The following is a 19704-nucleotide window of genomic DNA, read 5'->3' as shown; positions in this document are numbered from 1 at the left end:
TGGTTTTTGGGCTGGTTTTATTGGCCATTGGGCTGGTTTTCGGCTGGTTTTGCTAGGCCATTGGGCTGGTTTTGTCACACAGACCTGGCAACCCTGAATCCATCACAAACTGGGTTGATGCATGCAATTGGCCCGTGCGGGATGCCGTATCTCTGCATGTCGCCAATATAATGTTTGCAGATATGTTTATTTGCCCTGATTAGCCACAGTCTGGCTAAGGTCTTTAACCATTACAGTTTAATGTTTGTAAGTATGCATGTAGTTATGTATGTATGCATACATACACACACACATAAACACATGCATACATACGTGTTGTATGCATACATGCATTTATACATGCATGCATAAATACATGCATGCATAAATACATGCATGTATTTATGATATTGTGGTATGTGCTGTTAAGTATTCCCACTGTGATGGAAAATGGCCAAACACCCGTCCCCGTTGTTCTGTGTTGTTTGTGTCTGTTCTGTGTTGTTGTGCGCGAGAGAGGCTGGTCCTTCCCAAAATGGCCGACATCGGCGCCCACTCGCGGTTTGATTGGTGCCGACAAACGGAAACGGAAATGACGCAATAACGCGGAGTCATTAAAAGCTGACGTTAGCGCGCGTTTTCATCACAAATCCTCCCTCTGCTGCGAGAGTGGCTTCTGCGTGCTGCACGTCTGAGAGCTGACGAACACAAAGGCTGAACTTCTACAGGCGCCTCTCCACCTCCTCTCCACCTCTACTCCACCTCCTCTCCACCTCTACTCCGCCGGCCTCTTGACGAAGCCATCTTTCCGGTTTAATCTACGCAGACGCCGAAACTCCTACAGCAACCATGTTCGAGGCTCGCCTGGTGCAGGGCTCCATCCTGAAGAAGGTGCTCGAGGCTCTGAAGGACCTGATCACAGAAGCCTGCTGGGACGTCAGCTCGTCCGGCATCTCCCTGCAGAGCATGGACTCGTCCCACGTGTCGCTGGTGCAGCTCACGCTGCGGCACGACGGCTTCGACTCGTACCGCTGCGACAGGAACCTCGCCATGGGAGTCAACCTCAGCAGGTGGGGTAGCCTCACGCGCCACAGCCCGTTGGCGCGCTTGACGTGCAGTGTGTGTGTGTCAGTCTGTCGTGGGCTCGAGGCATTAGCATAAAAGTGACGTTAGCTACTTCGAGAGGTCCACTTGCCAAAGTTTCGTTGCGGCTCAAATGGACAAATTAGCAGCTGATGTTTGGTTTGTGTGAGCGGTTTAAATGCTCGTTGTTCATGATGTATCTACACGAGGCTAGACCGGCAGGTCAGTGTCTTCAGTTGGCATGAATAGCGACGTCTCGTAACAAACTGCTACAAAGAGGGTAGCCATCTTGGAGGACTTGCCCGGGCAAGTCTCTCTCCTGGAGAGCGGTTAACTCTTTACTGCCTGATCACATGCTGGGAGTTCACATGAGTTTATTACCAATAGCCGGTTTTGAGTGTTTTATGTTAATTAATAAACTTGTGGCGCAGTTCGAGAGCCGCCGACAGCTGCGTAGTTGTGACGTAACTACGTCATTTGCGCGCCAAGTGCGCTGCTGATGCTTGGCGGGAACCTCCACTTCCGGTGCGCTGCCGCGTCTTTGTGACAACACCGGGGTCCCGGACCATCGAACATTTGCTTTGCTTTAAAGCACATAGTTGATTGGACTTCACTGTAGATACATATTCAATACGTGTATTTGCGGATTTCTAATAGATACAAAATATATGATAATAACCGAAATATTAGTATATTGGAACACTATGCAATTGAAACTAACGTTTTTTATGTATTAATTTTTATAAAAGAACTAGGGCTGTCAATCGATTAAAAATAATTAATTAATCGCACATTTTGAAATTCATTAATCGCAATTAAAAGTTAAAAGTTCATTCTTTTTAAAGACCAAACTTCACACATAGCTGTGTTTTCAAAGAGGCTCCTACCTATAAAGTGCCAGCGAGGTATTTAATATTGTGGATGATAAATTGTTTCTTCAGTGAAACATCAGATTAGTAATTTTAAAAAAGTATATTGAGACCCCATTGGTCCTGTCATCTTTAACAGTGACCTTGGGAACTGACTGACGTTCACATGTGTCACGTTAACCCTCTGGAGGCTGGGCTCATGTTCTCCATTTTACAAAAAAAATTAAATTCACTGTTTAAAGGCGTTTGCATATGACACATACCCACGTGTTATATATCAAACATTCCAGAACAATCTCAGCTCTATTCAATGAGGCTCAGTTGTCCTCGTGCCGTGTTCTCTGACTGGACTGACAGGTTGCTAATGAGCCTTACCTGTGAGGTGGGAGGTCCTTGTGATTTACTGAGTGTTCATTGGTTGTTTTTTCCCCAAAATGTTGACAGACAAAAGGATTGACCAATCACGTTGAAGGTTTCGTGTGACGAGTTCTTTCCGTGCCGCGTCACCCGACACGCCGCCCCTTGGTTCCTCTGTATCAGAGGGGTAGACGGGAGGAAGGAGCGCAGGAGGAAACCCGACTGATTCATCCACGAGTTTAAACTGATTTCTGCTCCTTATTTTCGCGGAGAAATAATTGTTTTAAAAACGGAAACAGTGTTAAACCGTACTGCCGCGGTTTGACACTCTGTTTGAGTGTAAAAACTTCAACGAACACCGGAAGTAAACAAAGTTGCGTTAATTGCGTTAAAATATTTTAGTGCGTTAACGCAGCCAAATTAATCTCAGATTAACGCGTTAACGCTGACAGCCCTAAAAAGAACATAATTGCACGTAAAGATGGGAACAATTTATTTTTTATAAACGGAGTATAAAAAGAATCAGTTTTTTAATTGACTTTTTTTTATACTTTCTTGTCCTTGTCCTACAGTATGTCCAAAATCCTGAAGTGTGCCGGAAATGAAGACATCATCACCCTCAGAGCGGAAGACAATGCAGACACACTGGCCCTAGTGTTTGAGACTGTCAGTAAGTATGTTGAGATATTGAAGCAGTATGACATCATCATGATGGTTGATGTTTAAGCTTGAATTCTTCAGGATCAAAGTCTTAATTTGCCTCTTCTTTTCACTCTAACAGACCAGGGGAAAGTGTCAGATTACGAGATGAAGTTGATGGACCTCGACGTGGAGCAGCTCGGTATTCCAGTAAGTCCTTTATTTATTTTATTTTATTATTTATATTTTATTAGTGTTCAGAATCACATACACATATTGACATTTTTCAGATTCTTTGTATAAAGAGAAGTAAAAAACAAAAAAATAAACACATATGCAAATAAAGAAACAAAAACAATACCATAGTAACAAAACTATAAATAAATAAGGCAGGGAGAAATCATTTTCTATAGAGTAAAGAAATACAGTCAGGCCATTTATCTGTGACATAGTTTCACCACTTTTGCCAGTGCTTAAGAAATGTTTCCATTCTTTGGTTCACATGGGCTGTAATCTGCTCCATTCTGTAGATCTCGTAAATCCTTTTTTTGCGTCCATTGCGCCGATGGTCCATGCACACGGTCCCTGACACTTCTTTCTTTTTTGTCTTTCAGGAGCAGGAGTACAGCTGCGTGGTGAAGATGCCCTCTGGGGAGTTTGCCCGCATCTGCCGCGACCTGTCCCAGATCGGTGACGCCGTCATGATCTCCTGCGCCAAAGACGGAGTCAAGTTCTCCACCTCAGGCGAGCTCGGCACGGGGAACGTCAAGCTGTCCCAGACCACCAACGTGGACAAGGAGGACGAGGCGGTGAGTACGAGAGCTGGGTTGAAACTGACATTCACACAGCTGGCCACGGCCATTTAATTGCCTAAACCATTTTTCATCTTTTTATAGATGATTAATGAAAAAAGATTCTGAAACATTGACAGTGAATTGATCTGAGGCTATTTTGATAATCATTTTGAGGACGTCCTTGAACGGCTTGAAATGGGATTAAGATGAATCTATTGGGAACGTAATAGAGTTGTGACCGTCCTTCACAACGTCTGAAATTTGTGTTCCTCTTCTGTGTTTTTTTAGGTCACTATTGAGATGAACGAACCCGTCCAGCTGATCTTTGCCCTCAACTACTTGAACTTCTTCACCAAGGCAACGCCGCTGTCCAAGACCGTCACCCTCAGCATGTCCGCCGATATCCCCCTCGGTAGGAGCACCTGTCACTCTTTTTTATTATTATTGTTTTTTTAAGTAGAAAAGTCTGTGTTTAGACCAACTACTGTGTTGACTTATTTTTTTATTTGTTGTCTTTCATCAGTGGTGGAGTACAAGATCGCTGATATGGGACACGTCAAATACTACTTGGCACCCAAGATCGACGAAGAAGCTTCCTAAGTTGTTAAATACCGGTCCTGCTAGGGGAGAAAAGAGGAGAGCAGTGAAGGATCAATGATGCCACCTGTGTGACGGCGGGTACGTGTTTTGGACTCTTCTTTGTTCAAAACGACGCTCCGTGTTGTTTTCCGACTTCGTCTGTGTAGATTCTTGCGCTCTATTTTTTGCCCCGTTTTTGGTAACGGTGCATATCAATTGAACCTTCCTCCTTGTAGATAACACATTTGTAAATACTTCCTGTGGTCAGCGAAACCCAAATGTTTTTGTATTCTGTGATGCAGTCCAAAATAAATAATAAAATTAAGTTGTTGCCGTAATCCTTTTTCTTTTTTTCCCGTATGCGCTTAGAGAGTTTTGAAGACTAAAGGTTTTAGGCAGAAGACGGTTGCTCTGCCTCAGGTCTTCTCATTTCAGTTATAACATTCCCTTTTGTCTGGATTTACAGAGCTATCCAAAACTATCCCAGCATTTTTACAAACAGTCTTGTTGGTATTTGTTGCCTCTCGTGGAGCTGAATACTAAAACAAGTCTTTTCTAAATGTGGTCCTCTCGCTTTTCAGGGTACCTTCTGGTGTAATTTGCCATATTGAAATCAAAACGGGCCATCCACGTGAATCGTGTAGATCAGAAGAGTTTTTGTTTTGGGTGGAGGGGGTGTCAACATACCAGTATCGTATTTATGGTATTTTATTGATTTCTGGTATCGGCTATCATGATTTATGGAAGGTATAGTATACATACCTGCAAACTTGTCACCTTTCGGTGAAATTCACCGTTTTGAACTCAAAATAGGTCATCCACGTGAATCGTGGAGATCCGAAGAGTTTTTTTGGGGGGGGTCACCTGGCCCGCTGCCGTTGAGATTGCAGTGAGACGCGGAGAAAAGTGTGAAGTGGTGCTCTTCGCAATAAAACATCTTTGATGGGACGTGTCGCGTCTCGGCCAATCAGCGTTCAGATGAACACAGCGTTTGGGGGTTCAGGTTAGCTTGAATGTTAGCCCGCTACATCGACTGCTGTCACGCTGCACGGTGTAGCGATGCTAACAAAGTACCCGTACGTTAAACACGATGTGATTTAGCATATTTTTAGTATCGATACTTCATTAAGAGAGCGATCAGAGCGCACGCGCTGCTCCGTGTCGAGCTGTCTGCGCACACTGCGCTGCGCAGCGCTCACAGCGAGAGAAGAGGCGGAGCTTTAGAGACTTCGGCTTAACAAATAAAAAGATGCCAGAAGTGAAATGTTTCAGTCTGTAAAGTTCTGTAACTCTCCAGCTGCTCATCCTGATGAACTGTGGATCATCTGGTCAGACTAACGGCCTCATAGTGTATAATCAATGCTATGATGGAACCATGTAGTTTCATTCATATCTGGCTGTATTAATACTATTACTGTCATTTGTTAAGTGTTGAAAAAGTGAACCATACAGATGTTTTATTTATTACTATTATAGATAAATATACCAGTCTCGTAATTATGTTACCATATTGTTTGTATGGTGTATTGAATTCTGGTATCGGGTATCATGATATTTATGGCAGGTATGTAATATGTATAGAAGTTATAATATGAGTATCGTGACAAACAGGTAGAGACAGAACAGATTCAGGGAAAAGTCCATGAGGACTGTTCAGGCAAAAAAAAGGAAGTTGGTTCATGAATGACTTTAACCATATTATATATAATGACAATGTATATTTGTTATTACTATCATTATAGGGCTGAGTCAGAGCGGAGAACCTTTTGTTCTTAAACTGTTTATTATCATTATTTAGATTTGTGGTCAGAACAATAAAATGACTGTAGTTGTGGTTCTAAAAGCTTTGAGGCTTCAAACAACGTGGATGTAGTGTGGTGACAACAACACCTACACCCCCCCCCCCCCCCCCCGTTGTCACCTTTTTCACCCCTCATGAGTTTGCAGGTATGAGTATAGTAGTTATACTTTTAGGATCGTGACAACCTGGTAGAGGAAGGAACAGACTCCAAGCTCAGCAGAGCACACAAGTTTAAAAAAAGGAAGTTGGTTCATGAATGACTAACCATATTATATATAATGACAATGTAAAGTTGTTATTACTATTATTAGTTGTCACCTTTTTCACTCATGAGTTTGCAGGTATACAAACGAAACAACCGTAGTCGTTATTCAATAACCAGACGGAACTTTTTATATTATATGCAAAAAAAACAGATGGAATCTGTTTAGGTTAATGCATAACAGTTTGCATGTCTAATCTTATTCAGAAAAGTACCAACGCTGTAGCTGTTGAGTGAGAAACGCCCTCTGACGAGAAGTAGAAAGTAGCATTAAAATAAACTTCGATAACATCTGCAGCAGTAACTATGTCTGGCCACTAGGTGGTGGTCTCACTACTTTTTAGTTTTTCTAAAGATAAATGTATTGTAGTCATCCTGTCAAGTCACATTGGCGACTTCATTTATTCTGAAGAAGTCTACCCCAAAATGAATGAATCCCAATGTGTATGGATGTAATGGAACCGGTGACAGGCAGATACTCTTTACAAATATATTTATTCTGATTTTACAAATTAACAAGACAGGACTTTAATGATATAATACAGAGGGAACGGAGAAATAAAAGGGTAAAGAACAAAAAACAGACCAAAAATCGGGGGCAAAGTCCAGCATGTCTAAGACCAGTTTCCACATCTTGACAAATCCCTTGACCTTGTCATGGAGGGCGTGGGTCGTCTTTGAGACGGAAACTCTTGATCCCGACAGGTCTGGCAGCCGGTCTCAGGGACCGGTCACTCTGCACGTGACTTAAAGAGATCCTGATGTCGCCACAGCTCCAGGTCTGTTTCCATGCCGGGACAATGCTGTTAAATATTCAGAGGGTTCCCTCGACATGCCATGTTTCACTGCAGGAGGTGATATTAGTTTGGAGTCAGACGGTTTAAATCCTCACAAAGCTTCAAAGCTGAACGTCCCTTCCCGGTGCTCATAATATATATATATATATTAGGGCTGTCAATCGATAAAAATTTGTTTACTAATTAATCACACATTTTGAAATTCATTAATCGCGATTAAAAGTTGTTTTTCTTCTAAAGACTAAATCTTCTAAATGAACTTCAGACAGCGTGTATTTCAGACACTTGTTTAATTGTATTCTTTTTTAAAGACAAAACTTCACACAGAGCTGTGTTTTCAAAGAGGCTCCTACATATAAAGTGCCGGCGAGGTATTTAATATCGTGAATGATAAATTGTTTCTTCAGTGAAACATTCAGATAAGTAAACAAAGGTGTATTAGAGACCCCATTGGTCCTGTCATCTTTAACACTGAACAACAGCAGAACAAGTGGCCTTGATAAACTGACAAATATGTAATGTTAACCCTCTGGAGTCTGGGCTCATTTTCTCGATTTTACAAAAAAATGTAAATTGACCTTTTAAAGGCTTTTGCAAGTGACACATCCCAGTGTTTCCCCCACCATTCTATCAGGGTGAGGCCCCGCCCCCCTGTCATGTTCTCTATCGCGCCAGATAACAGCAGAAGTAATGTCCGGTTCTTTCCTTAAAGACGTCTTTGTTCTTTTATTAAACTAAACGTCTGTTGTTGGTCGTCTCTACAGCAGCATGTCATTCTGTCTCGACGTGTCGTTCACTCTTCTCGGTTCTCCGTCTCGCGCGCCGCAGAGCTCCATGCCGGCGTGTCTGCGCGCGCATCGGGGCGGAGCAACAACAAAAAAGTCCCCTGCACCTTCCGCCCCGCGTCACCGACACGTCGCCCGATGTTCCTCTGTGAATATCGAGGAGCAGACGGGAGGAAGGAGGCGGACTGCCGCGGCTTGACACTCACAGGAGTGCAACAACTTCAACGCACATCGGAAGTAAACAAAGTTGCGTTAATTGCGGTAAAATATTTTAGTGCGTTAATCGCGGCCAAATTAATCGCATAGATTAACGCGTTAACGCTGACAGCCCTAATATATATATATATATATGTATATGAGAGAGAGAGAGAGAGATGTGACATTTCCTGAGGACATGGAAGAGCTTGATGTCTCCTGGTCGTCCGGCTTGGAAGCGGCTACAACTCATTTCAGATTAGTCCTAATGTGGGGACACTTTTTTACGACCACTCTTAAGGCAAAGTTAACTAACACGTTATATCTCGTTTGTGTAACTTTTAAAAACTGAACTGTCAAAACAAGTTAATGTTTTATGGTCAGGACCGGTTAGGCCTTAAGACAAACTGAACTAGATAAACAAAAGCATAAACTAGCTAACTCCAATATTATGTGTTACTTTAGAATAATGCTGGTAGCATTAGGTGTAGTTAGTGACCTTTGGACAAAGCAAGGCACTCTTTATGCTCGGCTAGTCTTACGGGCTACTAGCGAGCATATATAACATTATTAGATGGTTACTTAACTTATCTCTCAGCAAGAAAGCCATTAAAATATACCCTAAATGTCACATAATCGGCCCATCTCTCTATTATTATTTTTCTCCTCGCCGATTCTCATTCTCCAGGCCATCGCTGTGACATCTGATTCTGATCTTAACTGTTGAATGAAGTTTGAAAGCAGCCCGAGGTGCAGAGCGCAGAGTCAGCAGATTAGAACTCAAAATAGATTGCTCGGCATTGTAATCCCAAACTCCTCTGGAATATCAAAATTAATCTGCAGAAAGAGAGTTGATAGCCGATAATAAGATTACATCCTCTCAGTATAAAAAGAGGATTTTCAATTTTTGGGGGGGGATTTATTTTTTCGGCAGACACTTTGGATAAATGTATTTTTTAATTCCCAATACGTCTGTCTGAGTTGTCTAAATCCAGGCCAGCGGTCCACTCTGCACTCAAATGTTCTTGACCAGCATATTAGAGGAGCGGTTCTCATATTTGATTGCATGAACAGAATGTTCTGCAGCTGTGGAGGCTCCTGGTCGGGGGCCCCGTGTTCAGAGAAGGAGGAGAAGACAAGGGGACTGTCGTTTTAAGCAAAGCGGCAGCGCGGCCATTTAAACTGCGTCAATATTTAATTAACAACTGCCATCCCGGTTGAGATGAATGACTTCCTGCAACAGAGCAAAGAGGGTTCAACCTGTCGGGCCGTCGGTTCTGAGGCTTTATGATGACACAGCTGTAATTATGAGTAATGGTTGGAGCAGATTTAGACTAAATCAGGCCAGTCAGACAATATCTCTTGATGTCAGAGCTGTAGGAGACTTTATATTACTCTAACTGGTTTTGTATTTGTATGTTTGACTTGAATTACTGAAGATATTAGACATGTACGTCTAATGAGAAAGGTGATAACTATAGAGTGGACGACGCCATCATCTACCTGCTCATCTATCTATACGACCCATCCTCCTGCTCGTTACAGACCGGTGTTACATAAGCAACGGTTATCCAATTAAATTCAGTTTATTTTTTATAGCCCAAATACACAAATTAGGAATTTTCCTCAGAGGGCTGTACACATACGACATCCCTGACCTTTGACCTCACAGATCAGGAAAAACTCACAAGAAATAGAGAAAAAAAACTTTCACGGGGAAAAAAGTGAAGAAACCTGCAGGAGAGCAACAGAGGAGGATCCCTCTCCAGTGCAGCTCTCTCTCTCTCTCCCTCTCTCTCTCTTTCTCACTCTCTCTCTCTAAATTGCTTTCTGGAAGCAGGGGATTTTGGGCCGTGAAGATAAGGGGATGAAACACTCTCGCTGGCTGTCATTCTCTGCGAGGCATGATGGCGTGTCTGTGTGTGTGTGTGTGTGTGTGTTCTATTCTCTATTAAAGCGCTGACGCTGCAGAATGGACGTTCTTGTTCTTCCCGTTTTTCCGCTGTCCACATGCCGCACGCCCTCATGTGTCAGGTCAGGTCCTGGAGGGTCCTGGCGGGTCCTGGCCGACCCCCCACCTGACACTCCCTCACACAAGTCCTCCCCCTGTCTCTCCACAGGAGCCCGCCGCGTGGATTATTGATGAGCGAAGTCCTCACGGCAAGGACACACGTGTGAGATCCACCTGTCTCAAGCCTCGTATTGTTGCATGTTCCATCGTCTCATTATATGATTCAGAGGCCGCGCATGTCTGTCTGTGTGTGTGTGTGTGTGTGTGTGTGTGTGTGTGTGTGTGTGTGTGTGTGTGTGTGTGTGTGTGTGTGTGTGTGTGTGTGTGTGTGTGTGTGTGTGTGTGTGTGTGTGTGTGAGAGGATGCAGGGATTCCCTCTCCACAAACTGCACCACTTAACTTCTCACGTCCTCCTCCCTGAGCTCTGAGTTCGCCAGGCGACACACGTATCTCTGACTGAGTCGTCTCCCCGCATGGATTAGCATATTGATGAGGTGTCCCCTTCGTGCCTGTTTCCTGTCTGTCAGATTGCACAGTGGGGAGGGAGACGGACGAGGCCCGTGCGGTTGGGGGGAGTCAGAGTGTGATTGGCACAGGTGAGAGGAATAATCATGAAATCTTTCACAGGGACAATTGAAAGACTTTCAGAAAATAAAGCTATTTGTGAATAATACTGAAAGTAATCTTTGGTTGCAGCTGTGATGTTGCAGGATCATGTTTTGTACCTTTGAGGAAGTCGTGCCGTCAAAAGGAACTCACGGATGTTCACTCATCCGACTGAAATTCAGTTATTTATTTATTTTGTATTGAAATAACAATCTTTCTTCCTCCTTTCCTGGCACTTCTCCTCCCGCGTCACAATCACACATTCTGTCCCTCTCGGTCCAGGGATGCCTCGGCTCGCTACTTAGCAACTGTTTCCACGGCAACAAAGTTGCTCCCATTCTCCTCCCACCACTCCACCTCCACAATTGTCGCGCCGTCCCCTCCAACAAACACACCTGTTGTTCGTCTTCATGTAAACCACCAGCACACCGACTGTGTTGGTGCATCGCTTCAGACACACTGTCTCCTCTCTCCTTATCTCCTCTCTCCTGGTCCTCTCCCCTGGTCTCCTTTCGCCTTGTCTCCATTCTCTTGGTCTCCTCTCTCCTGGTCTCCTCTTTCCTGGTATCCTCTCTCCTGGTCTCCTCTCTCCTTGTCTCCTCTCTTCTGGTCCTTTCACCTGATCCTCTCTCCTGGTCTCCTCTCTCCTGGTCCTTTCTCCTGGTCTCCTTTCTCCTTGTCTCTTCTCTCCTAGTCTCCTCTCTCCTGGTCCTCTCCCCTGGTCTCCTTTCTCCTTGTCTCGAAGAAGAAGAAGAAGAAGAAGAAGAAGAAGAAGAAGAAGAAGAAGAAGAAGAAGAAGAAAGGCCGCTGGCTGAATTTCAGACATGAATGCAAAGTGTCGGAGGCACAGAAAGATTTATTTATAGCCTCCATGTGCATGTGTGTGTGTGTCCATAGAAACGTGAAATCATTCTGTGTGTGTGTGTGTGCATGTGCATGTGTGTGTGTGTGCATGTGCATGCGTGTGTGTGTGTGTGTGCATGTGCATGCGTACTTGTGTGTGTGTGTGTGTGCATGTGCATGTGTGTGTGTGTGCATGTGCATGCGTGTGTGTGTGTGTGTGAGTGTGTGCGTGCTTCTGCGTGTGTGTGCTTCTGTGTGTGTGCATGTGTGTGCGTGCTTCTGTGCGTGCGTGCGTGTGCATTCATGTGCGTACTTCTTTGTGTGTGCTTGTGTGTGCGTGTGCATGCGTGTGCGTGCTTCTGCGTGTGTGTGTGCATGCGTGTGCGTGCTTCTGCGTGTGATTGCGTGTGCATGCGTGTGCGTACTTCTTTGTGTGTGTGTGTGCGTGTGCATGCTTCTGTGTGTGCGTGCGTGTGCAAGCGTGTGCATGCTTCTGTGTGTGTGTGTGTGCATGTATGTGTGTGTGTGTGCATGTGCGTGTGTGTGCGGTGGGGGACTAGTGTAGTCCAGCAGGGTGAGGAGGAGGAGGAAGAGGAGGAGGAGAGGGAAACGAGTGTCAAGGATGTTGTGGTGACAGACAGTGAGGTGGACATGGAGGAGGAAGAGGAGGACTCTGTGAGTCGTTGTGTCTCTACAGGGGAGCAGATGAAGTCCTTCAGTCTTTTCTCCGGAGGACTGCATGTTGCACGTGAAGGTGGAAGATCACCATGAGACAAGTTCTTCATCTCTGCCTGTTTCTTCACGGCCAAGAAGGGAAGAGGAGGCTTCACACAGAAGGAGTTCTACCGGCTGAAGAAGATCCATCAGGAAGGACATCGACACTCAGAGTGAGGATGAGGAGGCTTCGGTGAGCTGTGGAACTCTTTGAAGAGGAAGAGCCTGCAGCCGGCGGCCTCACTGCACTGGAACAGGAACTTCAGCAGCAGGACGAAGGGCAGGAAGCACTTCCTGTCTCCAAGTCTGGATGAATAGTTTATTTTATAGGAGCATTATGGACGATTTATTTCAAGATCGGTTCTGCAATTATGTTGATGTTGTGTGTTAAAAGTAATTTTAGTTTTTTGTTCTGCTAATTATAAAATTAAAATAAATCTCTCTCTCTCTCTCTGGGTCTCTCAGCCTGCAGCAGACACTGTCGTGCTTTGACGTGGCCCCTCCTCCTCCTCCTCCTGTCATGGGGACTTACTTTACAGTAGTAAATAATGATTGGGGGGATCCTCCGCTAATCCAGTGTCGTCTCATTGATGTGTCAAAGGACTGAATGGCATGAAAACGGCTAATCCAGACAATAATTTGACGAAAAAACAATCCAATCTGCAAAAGCAGAAGACCTTTCTCTCGAGGATCATTAGCACTTCCCTGAGATCATGTTTGACATTTAAAAAATGAAAAGCCAGTGAGTGTTTCCATGGAAGTGTTGGTTCTGTGGTGGTGGTTATGGATACTGAGGATGGATGATAACATGGTTCTCCAGTAACACAGAATACAGAAAGACGGCTTCCTGCTGTGTGTCTCTCACATACCTCCAGTGTCTACGGACAGAGGCCCAAACTAAAGGAAATCTGAATCAAAAGTGTTTAGATATGTTGAACATATGAGGTATTTGACGAAAGGTGCGTAACAATAAATATAGACATAGGATAAACATTTAATAAAAACAATAAACAAAAGTCCTTAAAAACCTGATCTAAGATATTTAAGTCACTCGTAGGTTTGTACATGCTGTATTAAACCTAAGACACACAAACACACACACACACACACACAGGGCGACTCCAGCCGAGCTGTTCATCATGTTTATTCTCTGTGAGTTCAGGTGGAGCTGACCTTTGACCTTTGACCCGTGTACTGATTGTTTGTCTTACTGAGCTACTCTGATAACTGTGATCCCTTCTTGCTGTACGAAGAAAGTAAAATCGATGTGTTTGTCTGTGTGTGTGTGTTGGCATGAATATGGTGGTATTGGACCTGGGGCGGTTGGGTAAAACAAAGACCGAAAGGAGAGAAGAGAAAAAGAAGATAATATCTTAAGGAGCTTGTAGTACCATATTGCCCCACTAGAGCGCTGCGCTCACTAAATGCGGGGCTATTTGTATATCTTATAGTCTTAAAAAGTAGAATGGGAGCCAGAGCCTTCAGTTATCAAGCTCCTCTTTTATGGAACCAGCTTCCACCTTCAGTCCGGGAGGCAGACACAGTCACCTCGTTTAAGAGTAGACTTAAGACTTTCCTCTTTGACAGAGCTTATAGTGAGGGCTGAATCAGGGTCACCTGGTCCAGCCCCCAGATATGCTGCTATAGGCTTATAGGCTGCTGGGGGACATTTTAGGCTGCGCCGCCGCTCCCATAACGCGCACTACGCGCTGTGCGTAGGGCACCAAGTCCTGAGGGGGCACCAAAAAATAGGCACCAAAAAGAATCCTCATAGTTATAATAATTATAATGCCGATATTATTTCAGTCTAGAAATATTAGGCACCTTTTAGGCATGTATATCACAAAACAGGCAGAACAAGAGATATATTTAATTGCTTCATCTCTCTATTGCACATTACTAACTCTGTCATGACCCGGAGTTTCTGTCTTGTTGTGTATCTTATTTTGAAGTCCTTGTGTCGTCTGTCTCCCTGTGATCGTCTGCCCTGGTCCTGATTGTTTCCTTCTGTGTTATTGCTGGCCCCGCCCTCATTGTGTCCACCTGTGTCTCGTTCCCCGTTGTCCAATCACCTCCGCCTGCCTGTGTATGTAAACCCTGTTCGTATCATTCCCCGGTGTGGCGTCGTACCGTTTGGTTCGTGTTTGTCGGCCTGTGTTACCTGTAATTCAGAATTAAATATTGGTTTTGAAGCAGTGTCGGCGTTTGGGTTCTCGCTCTCGCTACGACACCTCATAATAAACTCTGCTTTCTCCCCGGAGTCCTTTTGACGTCACGTCTCATAGGGTCCGATGAGATGGATCATCGAGGTCTGGATCGTGGAATATGTCTACTACCAACTATGCCATGGCCCAGCTGAGACTCCGCCCACTCCTCTCTACATCCATCCGCCTGATGGATCATCGAGGTCTGGATGATATGCCTACTACCAACTATTCATACACTCTGTCATATCCATTGATTGTGTTGTTACTATGTTTTAATTTGTGTATAATGATTCATTCTGGTCACATGACATCTATTCTTCTGTCCATCCTGGAGAGGGAGCTTCCTCTGTTGCTCTCCTGAAGGTTTCTTCCCTTTTTCCCCAGTAAAGGGTTGTTTAGGAGTTTTTCCTGATCCGATGTGAGGTTTTGGGACAGGGATGTCTATGTGTACAGATTGTAAAGCACTCTGTGTGTGTGTGTGTGTGTGTGTGTGTGTGTGAACAAGATGCTGACAGATTTGAGATTACGTAAAACCCACTTTGTAAAAAGTCCCTTTTGAGATAAGAACTTCAGGAAAGAGAGATCCTCTCCTCTTGACCTTTCTGACCTTTTCAGGGGCCTCACGCTTGTTTATTGTGTTGCATCTCCTCAAAACAACTCTTTTAAAATCAGCACAGCCACTTGCATCGTGGGTCCTCTGACATTTATATATTATGAATGTGTGTTAAATTGATGAACTATCCTCCTGTTTGTTGTCCTCGTTTAAGGCATTGTATTATTTTATGTTAGTGTTGTAATGTTTGGTCATTATTCTTTTGGGATCTATAAACGATAAAATATTATATTACAAATTATATTTTCTTATGCAATTCCTAATAAGATAAATGCAACTGAAATGAGGCTGAAAAGCAAACGTTTGTGCATCTTCAGCCGGCCTGACGCCCAGAAACTGATGGGTTCATTATCTCTACACTAGTGACATAATGTGGGTTTAGCTCTGAAATCAAAAGTGAATAAATGTTTGCTTAAAATGATGTGTGTGTGTTCTGAGGACACGTGTAATCATGTGGTGGCTAGGAATCAGTTTTATTAGACAGAAGGACTTTCCTCATTCATCCGGCTGGCTATTTACATTTCTTGGCTTTTCATTATGTAATCAGGATGATGAGAGAGGATGCTCGACCTGGAGTGTTTAGCGTCTCTGTATCTTTCTCTCTCAATCTCTGTCTCTCTCTCTCTCTCATGTATGCCTCTCCCTTCTTTCTCCCTCCATCCCTCTCTCTCTTGGCAGCTTCACAGAGAGCCAAGGTCATCTAATTTGATTCAGTTCCCCACACGGATTTTACAGCAAGGCTTTAATTGCATTTCTGTACCAATCACTCAAATGACAATCTCACACACACACACACACACACATCACTGTAGTCTAATGCAACACACACAGGGTCTTCCTCTCTTGACATATGTAAATTGGCTGCAGTAATGCTGTCACGACAAATTTCCCCTTGGGGATTAATAAAGTATATCTATCTATCTATCTAATCATGGTGATAAATGAAAACAGGTCAAACCAGTTGGTCCCTTGTTTTACAGGTTACCATAACAACAATTTAATACAAAAATAACCCAATTATATTTTTAAAATGTACATATTAACACAAATTGACCATTGAAAGCTTAAAAAAGGCAGTTTGCGTGGCTGAAATTAATATTATGTGTGTATGTGTATTTATTTTCTGTAAGTTAATTTGACTAGACATACTTTGGGCAGTCATATTAAGTCTCTTGTAAATTCATGTTCAGAAATTTTCAATGAAGAAGTAAATGGTAAAGAAAATTTGTAAAACATTATAGACCATTATATATTATATACTCTTCTCCAGATGAGATGAAATATGCCTAACTGGGCCATGCCTACTTCCAACTATCATACACTCTGTCATATTGATTGAATGTGTTGGAACTCTGTAATGATTCCTTCTGTACACATGACATCTATTCTTCTTTCCATCCTGGAGAAGGATCCTCCTCTGTTGCTCTCCTGAAGGTTTCTTCTCTTTTTTCCCCTGAAAGGTTTTTTTCTATTATTTGGGAGTTGTTCTTGATCCGCTGTGAGGTCAAAGGTCAGGGATGTCGTTTGTGTACAGATTGTAAAGCCCTTTGAGGAAATTTTGTAATTTGTGATAGACATAATAAACTGAATTGAATTTAACTGAAATATCCCAGCTGATTTGGTCGTGTATCAAGTGACCCTTCATCCATTAAAGGTTCACTCATCACATACAAATCATATCATGACTTTAGAGAGAGAACATTCATGGTGTATCCTGCATTAATGCGTTATATATCTCAGCATGACTTGTGAATATGTTATAAGCATAAATCAAGAGCCTGTTGACTCCCCCCCGCCCCCTCCTCCTCCTCCTCCTCCCCCCCCCCTCCCTCCCTCCCTCGTGTGCGCATTCCTTCACATCCAGTGGAGCGGCAGTCGGAGGTTGCGGGTCGGCGCAGACACACACACGTCAGCCGTCGGTGTCGCCGTTATAACACAGGACAACATGCAGGTAAGACACGAATATAGCCTCAACTTGTATTAATATAATTTTTGTAAAATCAGTATCCGACGCGAACGCGACAGGTTGAAATCAGGATGTTGCGCGTGGCAAAAGCAAAACAGCGTCTTGAGTTCAATATGGGTCTAATTGTTTGCGAAATTGCTATTTCGTCTTTTGTCTATATGGTTTTTTTGTTTTTTTGAACCCTTAGCGGCTCATTTGCTCACACTTTTGTTGTTGTTGCTGAAAGATGAGTTTCGGGTGAAGTTATGTAATTACATCTCAGCTGAATGCGGAGGAGGAGACGCGTGCACGTCGCCTTCCACCCAGACCTAAACTCCCTCTCTGACTTCGGTAATTTGTTGGGGTGGGGGTGGGCTAAATGTGTGACATTATGTTCAGTGTGCAGTCGTTATGATGGGAAGAGACATCGCGTGGCATAAGTGACTGCACACGTGACTTCAAATCTGTCTTAAATTCCGCGCAGCCTGCCCTTAAATCCTGTAGCCTATTCTGGAAAGAGGAGGGGAGATTGTGTTTATGATTCTACTCTTGGCTAAAGTAATGAGCAACAAGCAATAAGAAACAAACAACAAGCAAACAGCAACAACAAACAAGCAACAAGAAACAATCAACAAGAAACAAGCAATAAGCAATAAGCAACAAGAAACCAGAAACAAGCAACAAGAAACAAGCAACAATACACAAGCAACAGGCAACAAGAAACAAGAAACAAGCAATAAGCAACAAGAAACCAGAAACAAGCAACAATACACAAGCAACAGGCAACAGGCAACAAGAAACAAGCAAAAAGAAACAAGCAACAACAAACAAGCAACAATATAGATAGATAGATAGATAGATAGATATATACTTTATTAATCCCCAAGGGGAAATTTGTCGAGTCAGTAGCAGCAACACACAAGAATAAAAAAACAAAACACAAAATATAAGAAGGGTTAGGGTGATCTGGCAAGAGGTGAACTGTTGTAGAGCCTCATAGCCGTCGGCAGGAATGTTCTCCTGTATCTCTCCTTGTGGCAGCGGAGCGTGAGGAGACGTCTGGAGAAAGTACTCCTCTGTCCCTGTAGGAGGTGGTGGAGAGGGTGGTCCGGGTTGTCCAATATGGACACCAGTTTCTTCAACGCCCTCCTCTCCACCACCTGTTCCAGGTGCTCCAGCTGGCAGCCGATGATGGAGCCAGCCTTCCTAACCAGTTTGTTAAGACGGCTGGTGTCACCGGCCCGATGCTGCTCCCCAGCAGACAATGGCAAAGTGCAGCACACTGGCGACAACCGACTGGTAGAATAACTCCAGCATCTTGCTGCACACGTTGAAGGATCGAAGCTTTCTCAGGAAAAAGAGTCGACTCATCCCCTTCTTGTACACAGCATTGATGTTGGCCTTCCAGTTCAGTCGGCTGTCGATGGAGACGCCCAGGTACTTGTACTCCTCCACCATGTCCACGTCCACTCCCAGGACACTCAGAGGTGTAGGAGCTGTCGCCTTCCTCCTGAAGTCCACCACCATCTCTCTGGTCTTGGCCACGTTCAGCCGCAGGTGGTTCTCATCGGCCCACTTTACAAAGTCACTCACCACTGCCCTGTACTCCTCCTCCCGTCCATCCCTAATACACCCGACCACTGCAGAGTCATCAGAGTACTTCTGCAGATGGCATGACTCCGTGTTGTACTGGAAGTCACTGGTGTACAGGGTGAAGAGGAAGGAGACAGAACAGTTCCTGTGGGGCTCAACATCACTGACCACCGTTCCAGACAGCACACGGCCCATTCTGACAAACTGTGGTCTGCCTGTGAGGTAGTCAGTGATCCAGGAGATGGTGGACGCGTCCACACCGGCCACCCGCAGCTTCTCACTCAGCAGCAGTGGCTGGATGGTGTTAAATGCACTGGAGAAGTCAAAGAAAATGACTCTCACAGAGACACCGGTTCCATCCAGGTGCGACTGAGCTCGTTGCAGCAGGTGGTGGTCTCCAGCAGGTTTACTTGGAGCTGGTGTACTTGGTCACGGCCTTGGTTCCCTCAGACACCGCGTGCTTCGCCAGCTCGCCGGGCAGCAGCAGGCGGACAGCGGTCTGGATCTCCCTGGAAGTTATGGTGGAGCGCTTGTTGTAGTGAGCCAGACGAGCGGCCTCACAGGCGATGCGCTCAAAGATGTCGTTCACGAAGCAGTTCATGATGCCCATGGCCTTGGAGGAGATGCCGGTATCGGGGTGGACCTGCTTCATCACCTTGTACACGTAGATGGCGTAGCTCTCCTTCCTGGACTTGCGCCTCTTCTTGCCGGTCTTGGTCACGGTCTTATTGACGGCTTTCTTGGAACCCTTCTTGGGCGCTTTGACGGTGGCTTCAGGCATGATTGACTGATTCTTCGGAGTGAGAATATATAAACAAGCAACAGGCAACACGCACTGACAGAAGAAAACTGTAAATATATCATCATGTCAGACAGGAACAGATGGTCTCTTCCTACACATACACAGACATATCTAAAATCTCCATGAACACCACACACACACTCACACACACACACAAACAGACACACGCACACAAAATCACTTCACGTCAATTTGAAATTTTTTCTGTCGTCAATAAATCAGTCGATCAA

At 44.4% G+C, this 19704-nt stretch overlaps 2 protein-coding genes across 2 annotated transcripts; one reads left to right on the top strand and one right to left on the bottom strand.

Annotated features, from left to right (window-relative positions):
- Positions 1–626: 626 nt before the first annotated feature.
- pcna (proliferating cell nuclear antigen) lies at positions 627–4625 on the top strand. Its single transcript, XM_056418629.1, has 6 exons — positions 627–1049; positions 2861–2958; positions 3070–3137; positions 3542–3736; positions 4010–4133; positions 4245–4625. Exons 1-6 carry the CDS (start codon positions 829–831, stop codon positions 4319–4321), a joined length of 783 nt encoding a protein of 260 aa, XP_056274604.1. The 5' UTR covers positions 627–828; the 3' UTR covers positions 4322–4625.
- A 14439-nt stretch (positions 4626–19064) lies between these two features.
- LOC130197012 (histone H2B-like) lies at positions 19065–19453 on the bottom strand. The gene has a single exon (XM_056419465.1). It carries the CDS (start codon positions 19451–19453, stop codon positions 19079–19081), a length of 375 nt encoding a protein of 124 aa, XP_056275440.1. The 3' UTR covers positions 19065–19078.
- Between the last annotated feature and the right edge of the window lie 251 nt (positions 19454–19704).

This window comes from Pseudoliparis swirei, chromosome 7, assembly GCF_029220125.1.
Source record: "Pseudoliparis swirei isolate HS2019 ecotype Mariana Trench chromosome 7, NWPU_hadal_v1, whole genome shotgun sequence".
Classification (NCBI taxonomy): domain Eukaryota; kingdom Metazoa; phylum Chordata; class Actinopteri; order Perciformes; family Liparidae; genus Pseudoliparis; species Pseudoliparis swirei.
The sequence above is the reverse complement of the archived record's forward strand: the minus strand, read 5'-3'. Positions and strand labels throughout refer to the sequence as shown.

Coding starts and splice junctions, on each gene's coding strand:
- pcna (XM_056418629.1), top strand. CDS start 829: ATGTTCGAGGCTCGCCTGGTGCAGGGCTCCATCCTGAAGAAGGTGCTC. Junction 2,959..3,069: donor CCTAGTGTTTGAGACTGTCA/GTAAGTATGTTG, acceptor TCACTCTAACAG/ACCAGGGGAAAGTGTCAGAT. Junction 4,134..4,244: donor GTCCGCCGATATCCCCCTCG/GTAGGAGCACCT, acceptor GTCTTTCATCAG/TGGTGGAGTACAAGATCGCT.
- LOC130197012 (XM_056419465.1), bottom strand. CDS start 19,453: ATGCCTGAAGCCACCGTCAAAGCGCCCAAGAAGGGTTCCAAGAAAGCC.